The sequence below is a fragment of the Ictidomys tridecemlineatus genome, chromosome 6 (assembly GCF_052094955.1).
Source record: "Ictidomys tridecemlineatus isolate mIctTri1 chromosome 6, mIctTri1.hap1, whole genome shotgun sequence".
NCBI lineage: Eukaryota > Metazoa > Chordata > Mammalia > Rodentia > Sciuridae > Ictidomys > Ictidomys tridecemlineatus.
The window spans coordinates 108,255,056-108,272,932 of NC_135482.1; the positions used below are offsets into that span (position 1 = coordinate 108,255,056).

General features: G+C 44.5%; 1 protein-coding gene across 8 annotated transcripts in view; it reads left to right on the top strand.

Moving 5' to 3' along the window:
• Cacna2d4 (calcium voltage-gated channel auxiliary subunit alpha2delta 4) overlaps positions 1-17,877 on the top strand; it is a 106,961-nt gene that overhangs the window by 13,617 nt on the left and 75,467 nt on the right. For all 8 annotated transcript variants that reach the window (XR_013423208.1, XM_078015465.1, XM_078015462.1 and 5 more), the window contains 10 exons: positions 6,466-6,526; positions 7,079-7,229; positions 8,747-8,821; positions 9,645-9,734; positions 9,844-9,957; positions 10,544-10,622; positions 11,659-11,792; positions 12,204-12,281; positions 12,974-13,054; positions 14,124-14,198. Coding sequence is in view for 7 of the 8 variants with exons in the window: in XM_078015465.1 (XP_077871591.1) it covers positions 6,466-6,526; positions 7,079-7,229; positions 8,747-8,821; positions 9,645-9,734; positions 9,844-9,957; positions 10,544-10,622; positions 11,659-11,792; positions 12,204-12,281; positions 12,974-13,054; positions 14,124-14,198 (938 nt within the window). In the remaining variant the exon portion in view is untranslated. The remainder of the gene's footprint in view (positions 1-6,465; positions 6,527-7,078; positions 7,230-8,746; positions 8,822-9,644; positions 9,735-9,843; positions 9,958-10,543; positions 10,623-11,658; positions 11,793-12,203; positions 12,282-12,973; positions 13,055-14,123; positions 14,199-17,877) is intronic.

A 17,877-nucleotide genomic window follows, 5' to 3' on the forward strand; every position in this document is an offset into this window, starting at 1 on the left:
ACATATTCTATAACCATTTTGTTTGTGGTTACAAATGGGATTACAGTTAACATCCCAAATTTATAATATTCCAATTTAAATTTATACCAGATCAACTTCAATAACGTACAAAACCCTGATCATTTACAGCTCCCTTTACACCCCTTTGGTGAGTTATGCCACAAAATTACATCTTTATACATCATGTGCCTCAAAATAAACCAACAATTCTTTTAAAGGAATTAGTCTCTTAAATTATGTAGAAAACTCAATGTGGAATTGCCAAAGTCATAATAATACTTGTTTTAGACTAATAATTTTTAAAAAATTTATTGGGCTTTTAAATCATGCAGAAAACAAAGAGTAGAGTTCAAACTAGTGTTAAGTACTAGTTTTATGGTTGCCTTTGTCTTTACTTTTATTGAGGTCTTTATCCAAATGGCTTCAAGACCTGTCTAGTGCCCTTTCATTTCACTTTGCAGGACTCCATGGAGCATTTCTTGCAGGGGATGTCTAGTAATGACCAACTCCCTCAGTTATGGGAATGTCTTAATTTCTCTGCTGCTTTTAAAATTCTCTCTTTTTCTTTGCTTTTGGAAAACTAGATTATAATGTGTCTTAATATAGATCCCTTTGAATTCACCTTACTTAGTTTGTTGAGCTTCCTGGATGTTTATATTCATGTCTTTCATCAAATTTATAAAGTTTTCAACTGTTCTTTCTTCAAGTACTCTCTTTTACCTGCTCTCTTACTCTTCTATTTCTGGGATACTCCCCAGTGATGTTGGTCAACTTGATGGAGTCCCAACTGGACTCTGTTCATTTTTATTCAACCTTTTTTTCTATCTGTCCCTTAGGCTCAGTGATTTTCATTGTCCCATCTTAATTTCACTAGTTTTATTTTCTTCCTGCTCAAAATTTTCTTTAAATCCTTCTAGCGAATTTTTCATTTCAGTTATTATAGTCTCAGTTCTAGAATTTCTTTTTTTAATTTTTTTTTTAGATTTTCTGTCTCTTTACTGATACTTCCATTTTGTTTATATATTGTCTCTTGACTTTCTCCCCATCTTCTTTTAGTTCTTTGAGCATCTTGAAGATAGTTGTAAAGTCTTTGTCTAATAGATTTGCATTGGATATTTTTCAGACAGTTTTTTCCCCTTGACTGAGCCACACTTTCTTATTTCTTTGTATACCCAGTGATTTTTTTAAATTGAAAACTGAACATTTAAATCTAACAGTGTGATAATCCTGAAAACTAGACTCTCTCCCTTCTCCAGGGTTTTACTATTGTTTTAGTGATGGTTTTTGGCTTGTTTGATTGTGTGCTTGTTGTTTGTTCGTTTTTTGGTAGGTTCTCTGGGATGAAGATCAGCCTGAGGTGTAAATTTAAGGTCTTCTCAGTCTCTTCTGAGCATTTTCCTGGGCAGGCATGGTTAGGAATAATGTTCTTCATATATGCACATATTTAAAGTATTTGCTGATAAGGAGGAACTTCATATATGCAGGGTCCATATACAACAGGGTCCATTTTTGCCTATGCTGGCTCCTGCAAGCTGTGTACAAGCTGCTCTGAGAACACATGCACAGCTGCCTGCCACAGAGCCAGGGGATGAGGTGTTGGGGGTGGATAGCTGCTATTATGCTAGGAGCTAAAATTGAGAGAAATTAACTGCAATATACCATCAAAGACTTCCCCTACAAGTTGCAAGCCTTTAATAGACCCCAAAGTTCCAAAATAGTTACATCAGACAGATTCTACCAGCACTGTTCTTCCCTAGATGGGGAGATGGATTTCTGGTGCTGCCTACTCTGCCATCTTCCAGAATCCTCTTTCTGCTTTGCTTGTTCTTTGAAATACATAAAACTAGTTTAGTATATGGATATTTGGAGCTTACTTCTTCATCTATATTGTCACATCTTCTTTGTCACAGTTTATCCATCCTTTTGATCCTAAATGAATTGCTTCCCATCTTTGTTTTTCATTTTTATAAGCAATATTGTTATAAAGACTCTTGTCTCCTGAGATATAAGAGTTTCCCTTAGTTTTATACCTAGGAATAAAATTGCTAAGATTTTTTTATTAATGGACCTTTATTTAATTAATTTGTTTATATGTGGGGTGAGAACCAAACCCAGTGCCTCACACATGCTATATGCAAACGCCCTACCACTGAGCCACAACCCCAGCTCCTTGCTAAGTTTTAAGATATATGAAGTTCACCTTTGACAAAAAATTTCAAATTGTGTTTCAGAAACTTGCACCAATTACATTCCAATAAGCAATGACTAAGAGATCCACATCTTCTTTAATTCTGGATATCATTAAATTTTAAAATTTTTGTTGATGAATTTTTAGTCAAAAAAATGGCATTTCACTGTGGTTTGACATTGCATTTCCCTGGTCACTCATGAAGTAGAGCACCATTTTATGTTATTAGCTCCCTGTTCTTCCTCTTCTGTGTAATACATATTATATTTTGCCCACTTAACTATTGAATTTTCTCATGTGAATCTATCCTTGCCTTCCTATGACTACCCTAACTTGATTATAGTAAATCCTTTTATACATTGGTTGTATTTATTATTGTTGTTGTTATTATTATTATTATTAGGTCCCAGGGACTGAACTCAGGAGCATTCAACCACTGAGCCACAACCCCAGCCCTATTTTGCATTTTATTTAGAGACAGGGTCTCACTGAGTTGCTTAGTGCCTCACTTTTGCTGGGTTGGCTTTGAACTCATGATACTCCTGCCTCAGCCTCCCAAGCCACAGGAATTACAGGCGTGTGCCTCAGTGCCTGGCAGTTTATTAATATTTTGTTTAGGTTTTTTGCATCTAGGGCTGAGGGCACTTGTCCATCATGCACAAGGCCCTGGCTTCAATTCCCAGCTTCATTAAAAAAAAAAAAAGAGGAGGATTTTTGCATCTATATTTACAAGTGAAATGGTCTTCTAATTTTTCTTTCTGTACATGATGGATTTTCAAAGTTATACTAGCTTTGTAAAATAAATTGGAGTGCACTCTCTCTCTCTCTTTTTTTTTTTTTTGGCTTTGGGAAGAATTTGAATAAGATCTCTTCCTTGAAAGTTTCATAGAAGTTATCTATAAAACCACATTGGCCTGAAGTTTTCTATATGGGGATATAAAATTATCACTTCAATTTATTTAATTCTTGAAACATTAATATGACTTTCTATTTCTTCCTAAAATACTTTTATTAGGATCTTTTATTTTATTAATGAAATACTTTTATTTTATTAATGAAATACTTTTATTCAGAATCCATTCATTTCATCTGAGTTTTCAGATTTATTCATATGAATCTATTATTCTCTTTTAAATCTCTGCTATATCTATTATTATGTATCTTTTTATTTGTATAATTATATATATTTTTCATAATTTTTCCATTGGTTTCTCTATTTGTTAATCTTTTCAGGAATCGTCTTTTGTTTTGGTTGGTTGTTCTCTATTAGTTCTTTGTTTCATATTTGATCTATTTTGGCTCTAACTTTCTGATCTAAATTTTTTTCTTTTTTCCCTTTCTTTGGATTTATTTTGCCATTCCTCCTCCTAACCTCTTAAATGGACACTTAGTTTAAATTTTTGGCCTTTCTGTGTTTCTAAAATAAGTATTAAGGCTGTACCCTGTCACCCGAAGCTCTACTTTTGCTGCTCTCACAAGTTTTGATTGGTATAGAGTTTGTAATTTTTTTAATTTTTAAATTGAGGAAAAATATACATAACATAAAATTTTCTATATCTTTCATCTTTGAGTACATTTTTAAGCGCCTACTGGGATTGAGTGTGCTGTCACTGTACAACCATCAACACCATCCATCTCTAGAACCCTTTTCATTCTGCAAAGCTTTAGTTCTAGGCTCATTAAATCTTGACTCTGTTATTTCTTCCCCTCAGCCTCTGGCAACTGTCACTCCACTTTGGTCCTCTGTACTGAGTGGCAAGTAGGGTATGACTAGAGGAAGTGAGCCTCTGGAGACATTCTTTTGGGGTTTATATTTCGTTTCTGGTGCCTTGATCCCCCTCCCCGCTCTGCTCTGCGATGATGCTCTGCCTCACCTCAGGCTCAGAGCACAGCAGTCAGCCAACCATGGACTGAATTTCTGAAACCAGGAGTCAAAATCAACTTTTCTAAGTCGTTCTGGTTGGGTATTTTGGTCACCGACTAAAATAGTACCGACTAAATTTTCTGTCTTCGTTCATTTTTTGCTTTGCTTCATCTCATTAGCACAGTGACACGTTTCATTGTAAGTCTCCTTTGTCTGATGTTCACAGCGCCGACCCAGCATGCTCTGCCCATTGTGTTTACCTACGGATGCTTTTTTTCTCCTCATTCTTTTTAAAATATATTTTTAGTTGTAGTTGGACACAGTACCCTTATTTTATTTATTTATTTTTATGTGGTGCTGAGGATCGAACTCAGCACCTCCCACGTGCGAGGTGAGCCCTCTACCTCTGAGCCCCAGCCCTAGCCCCTGCCCCTTGTCCTCATTCTTGAATGATGTTTTTGCTGGGAGTGCAATTCTAAATTAACTTCTTTTCTCTCAACATTTAAGACTGGCTTTTGTTGTTTGGGGTGGTGGTGATGGGTTTCTTTTTTATTTGTTTGGTTTTTTGTTTGTTTGCTTCTGGCTTGTGGCTTCCACCAGGGTTGAGTGTTTTGGTCTTTGTGGCTTTTTTCAAGATATGTATTTATTTGCTTTTGAAGTTCTGCAGTTTCAAAAAGTGTGTGTGAGTGTCTTGTTTCTTTGTTTGTTTTTTATTAACTAGATTATTTATTTCTTCTTTCTAGTTGTACATGACAGTAGGATGTATTGTGACATAGCATACATACATGGAATATAACTTCTCATTTTTGTGGTTACATGATATGGAGTTATGCTGGTCGTGTATTCATATGTGAACATAGAAAAGTTATGTCCAGTTCATTCTTCTGTCTTTCTCATTCCCATCCCGCTTCCTTCCCTTCATTCCCTTCTGTCTAATGAACTTCTATTCTTCCCTCTCCTCTCTTACTGTGTGTTAGCATCCACATATCAGAGAGAACATTTGGCTTATTCCACTTAACATGATAAGTCTCCAGTTCCAACCATTTTCTGGCAGATGCCATAATTTCATTTCATACTTTATGGCTGAGTAATATTGTCTTTTTATTCGTCCTGCTTGGGATCTTTTGTGGTCCCTGGTCTGAGGAGTTGTGTTTTATCAGCTCTAGAACATTTGCCAACATAATTTCTTTAAAGTTATCCTTCTCAAACTTTCCTCTTTCTGTGTCTCCAATCAGACATGTATTAGACCTTTTCATCCTACCCTGTATACAATCCTGGATAACTCCTTTAACTGAGTGAATTTTCTCTTTATCTATGAATAATTCGATAGCCACTTAATTTATTTTTACCTAAATATTTTCTTCATTTCTCAAAGTTCTATATTTTTAAGACTATTTCTTCATTACTGATCTTCTCTTATTGAACATTCTTTGTGATTTCTCAAACACACCTATCCTTTATTTTGTATTTGGTGGTTTCGACTTCTATAATTCCTGGGCTCTTAGTTTTGCTGCCTCTCACTCAAAGGGCCCTGAATCCTCTTTCTACCCTTGTAATCCAGCAGGGTCTGAAAGGGCACATCATATCTAAAGTCAAACTACTGTGAAATTAGAAGATCCCTTGAAGCTTCTAGATAGTCATGATACCACCACATTTTCTTTTCTAGTGCAAGCACAATATATTACAATTTCAATAATTACAATTTTTAAATCTTATTTTGAACCCTCTGTTCCAAATTGTGAAAGTCACTCCAAAGAGAGATTTTTATTGTGGATCACATTAGTGTTTTCTGTGCTTTGTGTGTCTTTATATAAATGTTGGGTTAGATGAATAGAACAAATTTATCCCAGGTTCTCTACTAGTGGTCAAAGCAACGTCTTTGATGGCTGGCCATCCGTTCATTCTTTCATTCAGGTGACAGACATTATGAGCTCTGCTTGGTCCAGGAATCCCTGACTTCAAGTAGCTTATAATTGTGCAGTCACATCATTTCTCCCAGTCCAGGAAGGATCGGGAGTGCTAATGAGCTTAACCTGAGTACAGAGCAGAAGCCAAAGCGCCTGGCTCTTTCTTCTCTTTGTCCATACTTTGCTAGATGGTAATGGATGTTAAAATCACACCATTCCAGAGCTTTGATAGGACATTGAGCCTCACAAAAAGCCCAAGGCTCCACATATAGAGGTCCTTTCTGACTGTGAACTTATTCCCAATTTTGGCCCTTTGAATTTTGGGTGGTATCTCCTTTCCAGCTGCCTCAGTTTGTAGGATGTGGTCAGGTGCTCCTTGCCCTCCTGCCCATGTCCAAAGCAGGTCCTGCCTTGGGAATCCTAACTGTCCTGGGACTTAGCACCCAGCCAGGGGCTCTGGGGTGACCTCATTGAGCTAGTCAAAGAACCAGCCTTGATTTCCCCAGGTATAAAATGGACACCGGATGAGAATGGAGTCATTACCTTCGACTGTCGAAACCGTGGCTGGTAAGAGCTCACAGGGAAGTGCTTTGGGTTTGCTCCACTCACGATCCCCACCCTCCCCAGCACCACCCAAGGCCTTGGGTATGTAGAAGCCTAATTCCACACAAGAGCAGGAAGATTTAAGGTAGCTGGACTCCTCCGTCCACAGCCATGTGTGCTCCAGCATGGACTGTAGTGTCTCTCCAAACCAGACCCCCTTCCAGGACACTGGGCTGTCCCAACTCTACCCTGTGTTACCTCCTCCTCTCTCTCAACACCCTCCTTCTGGCACATCTGTAACCTACTCCAGGCTGGAATCCAGCTCTCTCCTTTCCTGCTGCCAGCCTCTCAGGGATCCTCACTGGTCTAAGTCAAAAAGGATGAGGGACTTGACCGGTCCCATCAAGTGGACACATTTCACTTCCCTGAATGGCTTCAGAGTCCAGTGATTATGGGGCATGATAAAACCTGTCACTGAGGGGACATGGACTGACCTTGGGGCAGAATCTAAATAGAAATAGCTGAAGGCCCTTGGTCAAGTGTTTTTTCTGACCTGTCCCTTTCTTTCTGCTAAAGGTACATACAAGCTGCTACTTCTCCCAAGGACATAATGATCTTGGTGGACATAAGTGGCAGCATGAAGGGGCTGAGGATGGCTATTGCCAAGCACACCATCATCACCATCTTGGACACCCTGGGAGAGAATGACTTTGTTAATATCATTGCGGTAAATGTGCTTCCCTGTGCTGGGGTAGCTCTCACTTGCTCTAGGAAAACTTTCCTCCATCTGTGTCAGGACTTTAACTTACAGCCAGTGGATGCCTCTCATCAGGCAAAAATTATTTCCTCTGTAACCGGGGCCCCCAACATAAGGTGCATGGTTCACCTAAGGATGGGCTTCAGGAAGTCTGGGAAGTTTCTAAAATCTTATGTAAAATGTACACATCTGGTTTTCTGAGTCCATATCTTTTGTTAGTTTTTCAGAGGACTCTAGACCCGATACTGGTTAAGAAGCACTGGCCAAGTTAGACCTACTTGATTCACATCCACGTGCCCTTGAATAATGCCTGTCCCTGAACAGCTTCCCATGCTGCTGGAGGACAAATGATCCCTGGTTCTTCCTCTCTGACGATTCCAGTTCTCCCACTTCCTTTATCCCACCAAATCCAGACACCGTGGGGGAAAGAAGAGGGGAGACATAAGTGAGGCAAATGATTTAAAAATCCAATGAAAGGGGTTGGCCAGCTCAGCCCTCAACAGACGCACAGTAGACTGTCCACATGATCCAAAAACCTCCTCTACCAGTCTACCACATGACTGGCATTTCTCTTCTCTACTAGAGTTGACTTAGTAATGAAACGTCAAGAAAAAGTTGTCTAACTCCTCAGTGACCACATTGGGGTGTGAGGATGCCCCCCAGTCCCTGAGTTGCTCCCCCAGGCCTCTGCTTACCCACCTGCATCACTCCTAACCCCCTTCTCTCCTCCCTGACCCCAGACCCACAGCAGTGACAGGAGGACCACTGAATATAGGTTCCACATTCCACAGGAGAGGGACAACACCCTCGTCCCTTGCAGCCTGCCCAGCCCTTTTCTCCTACCTCCTGTCCTGTTTCCCCAGCTGCTTACGAAGTAGCTAGAGAGGGAAACATCCCCCCCCAGTGTCCCCAGAACCCATGCAGCTCTGTTGTGATGTCATCACAGTCCCTTACTTAAGCAGAAGGTGGATTAGGGACACCTTGAAAATTTGTATTCCAATTGTGAGGAGTGGGGTAATTAAGAAAAGGGGAGCAGTGATGGTTCATTTTTCTCCTTACTCCACCCACTGTTGATAGTCAAAGGACCCTCTGCATAAATGAAGGGCAAAGGTAAAACAGCACATCTTCTAATCCCCTACTCAGACCCGACAAGGAGGGACCCACATGTGGGATTCTGGTGCAAGACCAGCACCTCATCTGGTTTTGGGATCAGAGAACAAAGAGATTCTTTCGGTAACTTCAGGGTCTCTCTGTAGGCTCAGGAAGGTGTCACTGAGGCAGCCAGCTGAGGAAGCATACCAGGGCCAGGTTTGAGGGAGAATGTTTAAAGCAAAGGCTCTGTTATTACTCTGGTCAGACAAACCGCAAAAAGCTCAGAGCACCCCGAGACACTACGCAGGTGCCCACGGGAACCCTACTCCTGAGCAGCTGGGACTTCTCCCACCCTGACCCGTCTGTTCTCTCCTCCCTCCTCACCGCGACTGCAGTACAATGACTACGTTCACTATATTGAGCCCTGTTTTAAAGGGATCCTGGTCCAGGCAGATCGAGACAACCGAGAGGTGAGTGTCCACGTGTGGCCCTGTACCCTTGTCAGGACAGAACCAGCGTCTGTGACGACTGCTTCGTGGCTCCTTTTGCCTACTTGAAAAGCAGGATGGTAGACCCTGTTCATAGACACCCGGAAATCACCCTGATCGATGTGTTGCTGCTCATCAGATCAAAGTGTGAGCAAGCAGACCTCACATCCCAAGGGTCTCCCTTCCTTGGGGAAGTGAGTCTCTCTCTGTGAGGATCCAGGCTCAGTTTCCCCCTTCACTTCCCGTGTGGGCCTTTCTCCATGTCAGTCTCCGTGACAGTTTCCCTGAAGGGAGGACAAATTCCAATGCATAGGGTTGAGTCCTTTCCTCTGATAAAAGGAAAAAGATAAGAGGACACGGCAACGATTTTTAAAAGGGAGCATTTTCATGTCCGTCTGCAGGGAGTCTGGGTTTAGTGTCCTCTCGAGCCTTGGCCTCAGTCCCTGGCACCCCCACAGTCTTCCTGTGACATGCTTGTGACTGAGTCAAGGGCTTGATGCTGAGGTCATTCATGGCCTCCAGCCCTGGACTGTCCTCCTCCATCTGGTTGGTCTCGTGTTTGCACTTCCTTCCAGTGGGAGGATGGATCTGTGCCATGCCATTCATTCTCATTATCTTGGGGGCATTTGAGAAACGTCTGTTGTAGGGGTCCCCCCCCATGTGATTAGCCATATCATCCAGCTAGGACCCTGCAACCCTGCCTTTCTGGCAATAGTTCCAAGTTAGCCTCCTCAATTCAGACCAAAGACAAAGGTTCCCTGGAATGCTCCATCCACTGAGCCCCCTCTACTGTTTACCCTGACAGCATTTCAAACAGCTGGTGGAAGAGCTGGTGGTCAAAGGTGTGGGGGTCGTGGACCAGGCCCTGAATGAGGCCTTCCAGATCCTGAAGAAGGTACCTGCAGGCGGTGAGGCCTGGAGAGCCAGGGGATTATGAGGGAGCTTGGAGACAGAGGTGGGAGAGTCCTGTTCTGTGCTGACTGAACTCCTCCTGCCCTACACAGTTCCAAGAGGCCCGGCAAGGAAGTGTCTGCAACCAAGCCATCATGCTGATCACTGACGGGGCCGTGGAGGGCTATGAGCCAATATTCCAGAAGTATAACTGGCCGGATCGCAAGGTGACTGATCTGCGGGAGGTCATGGGGAAGGAGGGTGCTTGTCCTACTCCCTCCATGGAGAGGACAATGGCAGAAGAGCCTCAAGTGCAATGTTCTTTCCCATTAGATTTAGAATATAAATTCAGGTATGTCCTAATTGGAAGTTCCAAAATAGGGTCACCCTGGGCCCCAAGGACTGGTGTAAGGACTTCAGAGACCAAAATATGTTTTTGTGGGTTTTTTTTTTAATTTAAAAAAATTTTATTTTTTAGTTGTTGATGGACCTTATTTTATTCATTTATTTATATGCGGTGCTAAGAATCAAACCCAGTGCCTCACACATGTGAGGCAAGCACTCTACCATTGAGCCACAACCCCACCCCAGAACATGATTTTGAGACATAAGAACAGCCAAACTGTTTGCCCTTGAACCTCCTCCATATTCACCATGGCCCAGGGAAAGCCACATTGCTGCCTTGGCCTCAGGATCTTCTCTGACCAAAAGTAGGTGTGACTTTTGAGAGTGGCCTGCCCCAACATCTAAGCCTCACAAAAGTGAAGATAACACTATTTGTGTCTGCTGAGCCCGTCCCGTCTTATGGATTAGGTCCGAGTTTTCACTTACCTTATTGGGAGAGAAGTATCTTTTGCTGACCGCTTGAAGTGGATCGCCTGCAACAATAAAGGTGAGCAAAGCGCCTTGCTTCATACATGCAAATTAAGCCATTAACTCTAAAGGAAAAAAAACAGAGGGTCACCGTTTTCTTGGGGATAATGTTTTGTGTGCAATCAGTTCTGTATCTCTGACCAGAACCCAAGACCTGGGTTTTTCAGTGTCAACTTAAGCTCTGTTAATTTAACAAAAATTCATTGAGCATCTACTGTGTACCCAATACTGTTTCCAGGTGCTAGGGAATCAGGAGTGATCAGAATAGATTTAGAATCTGATATAATCTAAAATGTGCTGTAATGGTGGAAGGGCACAGACTGGCTGGTGTGTTCTAGGGGTGCAATGGAAGAGATACTTACCCAGGTTTGGGAGATGGAAAGGAAAGGTATTCCAGATGGAGGGAAGAGTCTGCTCACAGGGTCTGAGACAAGAGGACCTAAGAGCTGTTCCTTTTTACTGGCATGAAGAATGAATGTTTTGTGCAAAGTAATGAGCAATGAGACCAGAGAGGTAAACATGCACTAAACCATTTGTAGCCTTATGAGCTATTTGCTCTTTTAAATATCACACTATGGCTGCTACAGAGAAGAGGCTGTAGGAACCCATCCCGTAACCCCAGAGACCTGAGGGAGGATGGTGATCAGGGAAACTCAGAGGCTGTGGAGTAGAGGAGGACAAGAATCACTGGCTTTGATTGTGGCCCTGAAAACAGACCCTACGATGGAGTGACAAGATAGAATATTTAATGGGGAGCACTGTCATTGAAATCAAGGCCCCTGCTACTCCTATGGGGGCTCTGGAGCTTGGAGACCCCTCTGAGATGTCCCCAGTGGAGGCAGTGTGGGCCTTTGTCCCCCTCTGGCCTCCAGCTGCCCCTGGTGGACGGGGTATAACCTTGGAGAAACAGTTTCCTATGGCCTGGGCCGTCCCAAGAGGGGCCCAGCTGTGAGCCAGGAGGTCCTGTGGGCCCTGCCCAGAAACTCTGAATGACATTGGGAAGATCATTCCTCATTCTGCAACCATGGAACCCCCACCCCCACCCCCGCCACCAGGCTACTACACGCAGATCTCCACGCTGGCCGACGCCCAGGAGAACGTGATGGAATATCTGCATGTGCTGAGCCGCCCCATGGTCATTAACCATGACCATGACATCATCTGGACGGAGGCCTACATGGACAGCAAGGTGGGCCCTGAGGAGAGGAGAGCAAGGCTAGGGTTTCTAGCAACCTCAAATTCATATCAGAGGTTTCTGGGAAAACTCATGCTATCCCAAGATTCTTTGCTCCTGGCCTGTTTCCCGCGTTCATGCTCATCCTTGGCCTGGCCAGGATGAGACAGCTAGGTGAACACACGCGGGAGCTGGGCTGGGGGCTCAGGACACGGGCCTCGTCTTCCTCTCCAGCCACCGCTCGCCCAGCATTCCTGCCAGCTCCCCTTTTTGCACAGAGGGGACACCTCACCTAAGGTCTCTTCCTTCCTGTTGGAAGGTGATTCTGAGTTGTTGGCTCCACGACTGTGATTCCCCACTTGCTTTCAGAGGTGCAAACCAGTGGGCATCCAGCCTCCTCACTGACCCTTGCCTTTCCCCCGGCAGCTCTTTACCTCGAAGTCACAGAGCCTGATGCTCCTCACTACCGTGGCCATGCCTGTCTTCAGCAAAAAGAACGAGACAGTGAGTGGCGTCTCCCCGTGAGGCAGCAGGGATCAGAACCTGGCACCTTTAGACCAGGGAGTCCTTGAGGCCAGGCTGGGAGCGTTCAAATGCAGATTCCCATGCTTTGTCCCAGAGTGGCTCTGCCCAGGCCTCTTGGTCAGAGTGGGGCCCGGAGTCTGTCCTTCTCAAAGCTCCCTCTCTGCCCTGAGGACCCCCTGCATTGGGGATACAAAGTTAGAGGGGTCTTCTGCAAGCCTTCAAGCATGGAAGGCCATGTTGGAAAGACTCTGACTTGTGTTTAAGTCTCGGGTGGGGGGATTTCTGCAGACTTCCCTCCTCTGTCTGGCCAGGAAATACTTTCTCACAGGTCCCCTGTGCTCAGAGCACCTGTAAGTTATGGTCCCCAGGATCCCAGTACTTCAGCCTCTTCTGTGAAGATTAATATTTCATTCAACTTTGGATTTCATCTAAATATTACCACTTAAATATTAATACTGGGCATTAATCTTCGCAGCAGCTAAGATGACTCCTGGGGCTTTTTCTGATGAATTCTAAATTTTTATTCCAAAGAGCTCCGTCTAAAATCTAACTGCAGAGGAAGATTCATTTAAGGCCTAAATGGCTTCCTCTCTGGAGCTCTGGAGAAGCCTAGGGTCTGGTCTGGCCTCATTTACGAGAAGTCTCCTTAATCCTCCTGTTTTTCCTTCTAGAGATCCCATGGCATTCTCCTGGGTGTGGTGGGCTCCGATGTAACCCTGAGAGAGCTGATGAAGCTGGCACCCAGATACAAGGTGAGCATGGGTCAAGTCTCTGAGGGTAATGTGTTAAATTTCCATTGCTGTGACAAATTACTTGAGAAAATCAACTTATAAGGAGGAAAGGTTTATCTAGGTTTATGGCTTCAAAGGTGTTAGTCTATGGTCATTTGGCCTTATTGCTTTGCCAAGGTGGAAGTGCATGGTGGATAAAAAATGTTACTTCATGGTAGCTGGGAAGAAAAGAAAGACTAGAAGTGACCAGGGTCCCAATATCCCCTTTGAGGGCACACCCCAATAACCTAACTCTCTCCCACTAGGCTCCATCTCCTGAAGGTTCCACTAACTTCCCAAAAGTGCCACAGGCTAGCAACCAAACCCTTCAACAGATGGGCCTTTGTGAGACATTTAAGATCCAACTGTAATGGGGCAGGTACAGGTTCCCCTGGGGCTGCCCCACCCAGGCCCAAGAGCCTCTGTCCAGGCCATGGCAGCCGAGCCTAGAGTAGGATGGACCCCCCACACACATACTTAAGCCCCAGACAGGTGCAGGCACTGAGCATGGTGACAGCAGCTTGTCCTCAGGAGCCCTCTGTCACCACTAGCTACGACTTATTGTGTGGCCTTCAGCAAGTTCTTTCCCTCCCTGGTTTTCCCAATCTGCTCCTCCATGCCACACAGTCCTGCTGTGGGAATGAATGAGAGATGTCATCAAAGCACCTAGAGCGGGCTGAGGCTGGGGCTCAGGGGTAGAGCGCTCGCCTCGAATGTGTGAGGCTCTGGGTTCGATCCTTAGCACCACATAAAAATAAATAAATAAAATAAGGATATCATGTCCAACCACAACTAAAAAATAGATATTAAAAAAAAAGCACCTAGAGGCCCTGTTGGAAGATTCAGGAGATGATGTGCGTTATCATGGTTGTTACAAACAGCAGAAGCTAGAAGGGACTTCATGGCCAGTGGTCAGCATGCTATTGGTACATTGCTGTTCCTATTTGAAAAACTCCTGTGAGCAGCCATCCTCAGCCGTCCTGCAGACCCAGCCCCTGTAGTTGTCCAACACAGCAGCAGTCTCATGCCCTTTCTTTCCTGACTTTGGCAGCTTGGGGTACACGGATATGCCTTTATGAACACTAACAATGGCTACATCCTCTCACATCCTGATCTCCGACCCCTGGTAGGTACAGATCTTATTTGCCTTGGGATCCTAATGATATGGGATTTGTGGATAGTTTATAAATGTAGAACAATGCACATATATTGGGCTCCACTTAAGATCCTAGAGGGTCATAGGAGAAAAAATATATAGACATTTTTGTCTTTGCTTTCAAAGTGTTTGCAATCTAGCAAGAGAGACAAGGCAAAAAAAAAAATATGTGAAGTGGTGATGTGCGGTCCAAAGAGCATGGGATGAAGGCTGCAGTTCTGAGGGCAACGAGTCCTGTAGGACATCAGCTTTTCATTACTATAACAAAATTCCTCAGATAATGAAATTATAAAGAGGAAAGATTTATTTTCCCTTGGTTTTGGAGGTTAGGCCCCTGGTGAGTGAGGGCAGCACATCATCATGGTGGACCAAACCGGTTCACTTCATGGTTGTGAAGGAAGAGAGAGAGAGAGAAGAATCCAGGGTTCCATAAATTCCCTTCGAGGACACACCCCCAGGGACCTCCACCTCTAAAGGCTCCACCCCCTCCCAGCCAGTACCTGGACCCAGCCTTTACCACGTGGGCCTGTAAGTCCATGGTCCCCCTCCCTGCCGCAGTGTCTTGCAGTGTGACAGACACATGAGCAGAGCACCAGGGCCCCACCAAATGGGCAGTGAACCGGGGGAGGTTGCGGGTCCCCCTAAGTTTTTCTCAGGCTATTCCTGAGTACCCCGTCCTCTTCCTAGTTCTCCTCACCCTGATAAAGAAGCTGAGGGAGTTCTCACAGGGGTTCAACTGAGCAACTGGTGGCTGAGAGAGAGAGAGCTGCATGGCTGTATCTGAAATCTCTACCTCCAGGGTCAAGGGCTCCCTGCTGCCTCTGGTCATGGCACTGGGCACAAGCCACAGCAATGATGGCCACACCTCTCGGTGCAGTGGTTGTGGGTAGGAGAATCAAAGTCCTAGGGAAATCTTAGCCCCGCCCCTTCCAGTCTTCTACTGGGGAGGGGCTGCATCTCGGGGCAACCAACAGCAGGAGAACCTACCAAGGGGCTCCTCTGCCCCGGTGTCATCTGGAGAGACCTCTCTAAGCCATGCTCCATTGCATCTGGTTCAAATGGATTCTGAGTGTCCATGAGGTGACTGACCTGCTACTTAAGGGTTTAGGTAGAGAGACATCAGGACACACTGGAGACCACCATGTCCCCTCTGTCTTCACAATTCAATTCTGAGGGGCAAGCATCTGAACCCATGGCATGTCACCATCTTGGACCAGTAAGTTCTGCAGGAGACAATCCCAAGTGCTAGCAAATGAATTATTGGGGGTGGGGGACACATATGTTGATCCTGGCACTGACTTGTAGAATTAAGGGGCCCTGATGAGAAACCCACCTATCACCACCTATAGAATCAAGATGAATATCAGGCTTCCACCAATCAGTTCATACTGTGGGCCTACTGTGTGTCTGGCCTTATGATGCTTTGAAGAATTCTAGAACCAGAAATGTATATCCAATTAAGGAAATAAGATGTGCATAATGAAACAAATAGAGGGTGATAGCACATGGGACTCAATTACACAACGTATGGTGAAGCCAATGTCATGAGATCTCTTGGAAGACACTCTCAGGAAAGTCATGGAGGATATGGCTAGTGATGTAGTCAAGTGCCGGGTTTCTGTTCTTGACTAAAAGGCTCAAGGGTCACTCCAGTTGAACTGGGCTAATTGGGCTGCATGAAATAACCACACAAGAGACACAGATACCTTTTTCTATGGGGTCGCTGTGACAGCTCCTCTGACCTTAAGGGTCCACAGGAAGAGAGAGTGAGAGCACACGCTGACCCCTTTTATTGGGGAGAAGCTATTCAAATGAGGCAAGGGGTCAGGTTTCAGGGGGCTGAGTCTGTCTTCATTATATCCACTGTCAGCAGGTTGATTGACATCTGGGTAGGCCACACCCAAGGGCACAGTAAGAGAAGGGGACACACACAAGGCACTTCCATGGAAGATTCTATCCTAAACAGGGCAAGGGGTTTTATTACAAAGGAACAGGTGAGTGTAGCTTCACCCATGGGGCTGTAGCAAGACTCACCCATGCACCAGACACTGACCCTGGAACCCAAGAAGGGTGGGGAAAGCTCTGCCACATTTCTGTGACTGAGCGCCTCAGCACCCAGCCAGGGAGTATGACTCAGTCATGTGCAAGGTTGGTCTCCCACAGTCAAGCAAGTCAAAAGCCATTCTGTTAACCTGAAATCATTCTATATCAGTGCCCCTAAGAAAGTGGAATCATGGTTTTAAAATAAGGGACTGAAGGCAATCTTTCAGGTGCCATCAGGATTTAGGAAATGGCAGTGGACTATTGCCAAAGAAAGAGATCCCTTGGAAGAGATGTAGGGACAGTGCAGTTCAATGAGTTTGGACATCAACGAGGCCAAGAACAGGAGCATTGTGCAAGCCAGAGTGAGGAGAAAAGGAGAAGAATGGAAGGCAGACAGCACTGTGACAGTGAGACCACAGACCTACCAGAGAGACAAGAAATAAGAATGATGATTTCCTGAAGAAACTGAGTGAATGATTTAAAAAAAAAAAAAAGTTTGGCAGAAGCAAGATAATGACAAGGACTTCAGCCACACAAGCATCTGCTGGGGGCCTCATCCTACTGAAGTAGACACCACTCTATTTTTTAATTTACCCTGATGACAAACTAGCCTCTCTCCTTTATTTGATGGGATTACTAAACTAAACCGGGGAAGCGTTACAGACCTAATTGCAGAAAACTTGACAATATCTGTCTTGACAGAGAGGGAGACAGAGGTGTCGATGCTAGAAAATAATGACACTCAGAGTGTTGATTAATGGCACGATGTCAAGTTGTAGAGAGGTCGTTATGAAGCACTGCAGATCTCTGTAGCATTCAAAATCCTATCAACAAGATGAAAATGCAGGAGGCAGATGCCATCAAATCTGGAAGGTCTGGCTAATACAGTCAGTGAGAAAAATCAGTACTCAGAAGGCGTTCTTCTCAAACAAAGGGCTGAAAGTCATGAGATTAAATATATTAGGGATGCAAGGAAAGCTCTGTGAAAGACCATAAAGGTGCTGGGTGTGGCAGCCCACACCTGTAATCCCAGCAACTCAGGAGGCTGAAACAGGAGGATGGAGAGTTCAAGGCTAGCCTCAGCAATTTAGTGAGACCCTGTCTCAAAAGAAAAAATAATAATAAAAAGGGACTGGGGATGGGGCTCAGTTAAGTGCCTCTGGTTTCAAAAAAAGAAAAAAAAAAAAAAAAGAACGTTGGCCAGGGTTGTGGCTCAGAGGTAGAGCACTTGCCTAGCATGTGTGAGGCACTGGGTTCGATTCTCAGCCCTGCATAAAAATAAATGAAGGCCCAACAACAACTAATAAAATATTTAAAAAAAAAAAAAAAAAGACCGTGAAGGTGTAAGTTAACAGTGTATCACCTAGGGAAGCCCAACAAGGTTTGACCTACTGAAGTCACCCTCTGAGCTGCCAAGGTGGCATTGCTGTCGGGAAGCCCAGCAGACTCCTAGGCAGGGGTCAGAGCAGCCTTGAGGTAGTTCAGACCACACCCCCACCCATTGGCCTAGGTGGAATACTGACTTTTGTCTTGGGGTTCCACTATGGGAGTGACACTGACAGTAAAGCCTATGCAGAGGCAGCTAACACATCTGCCAACTGGGAAT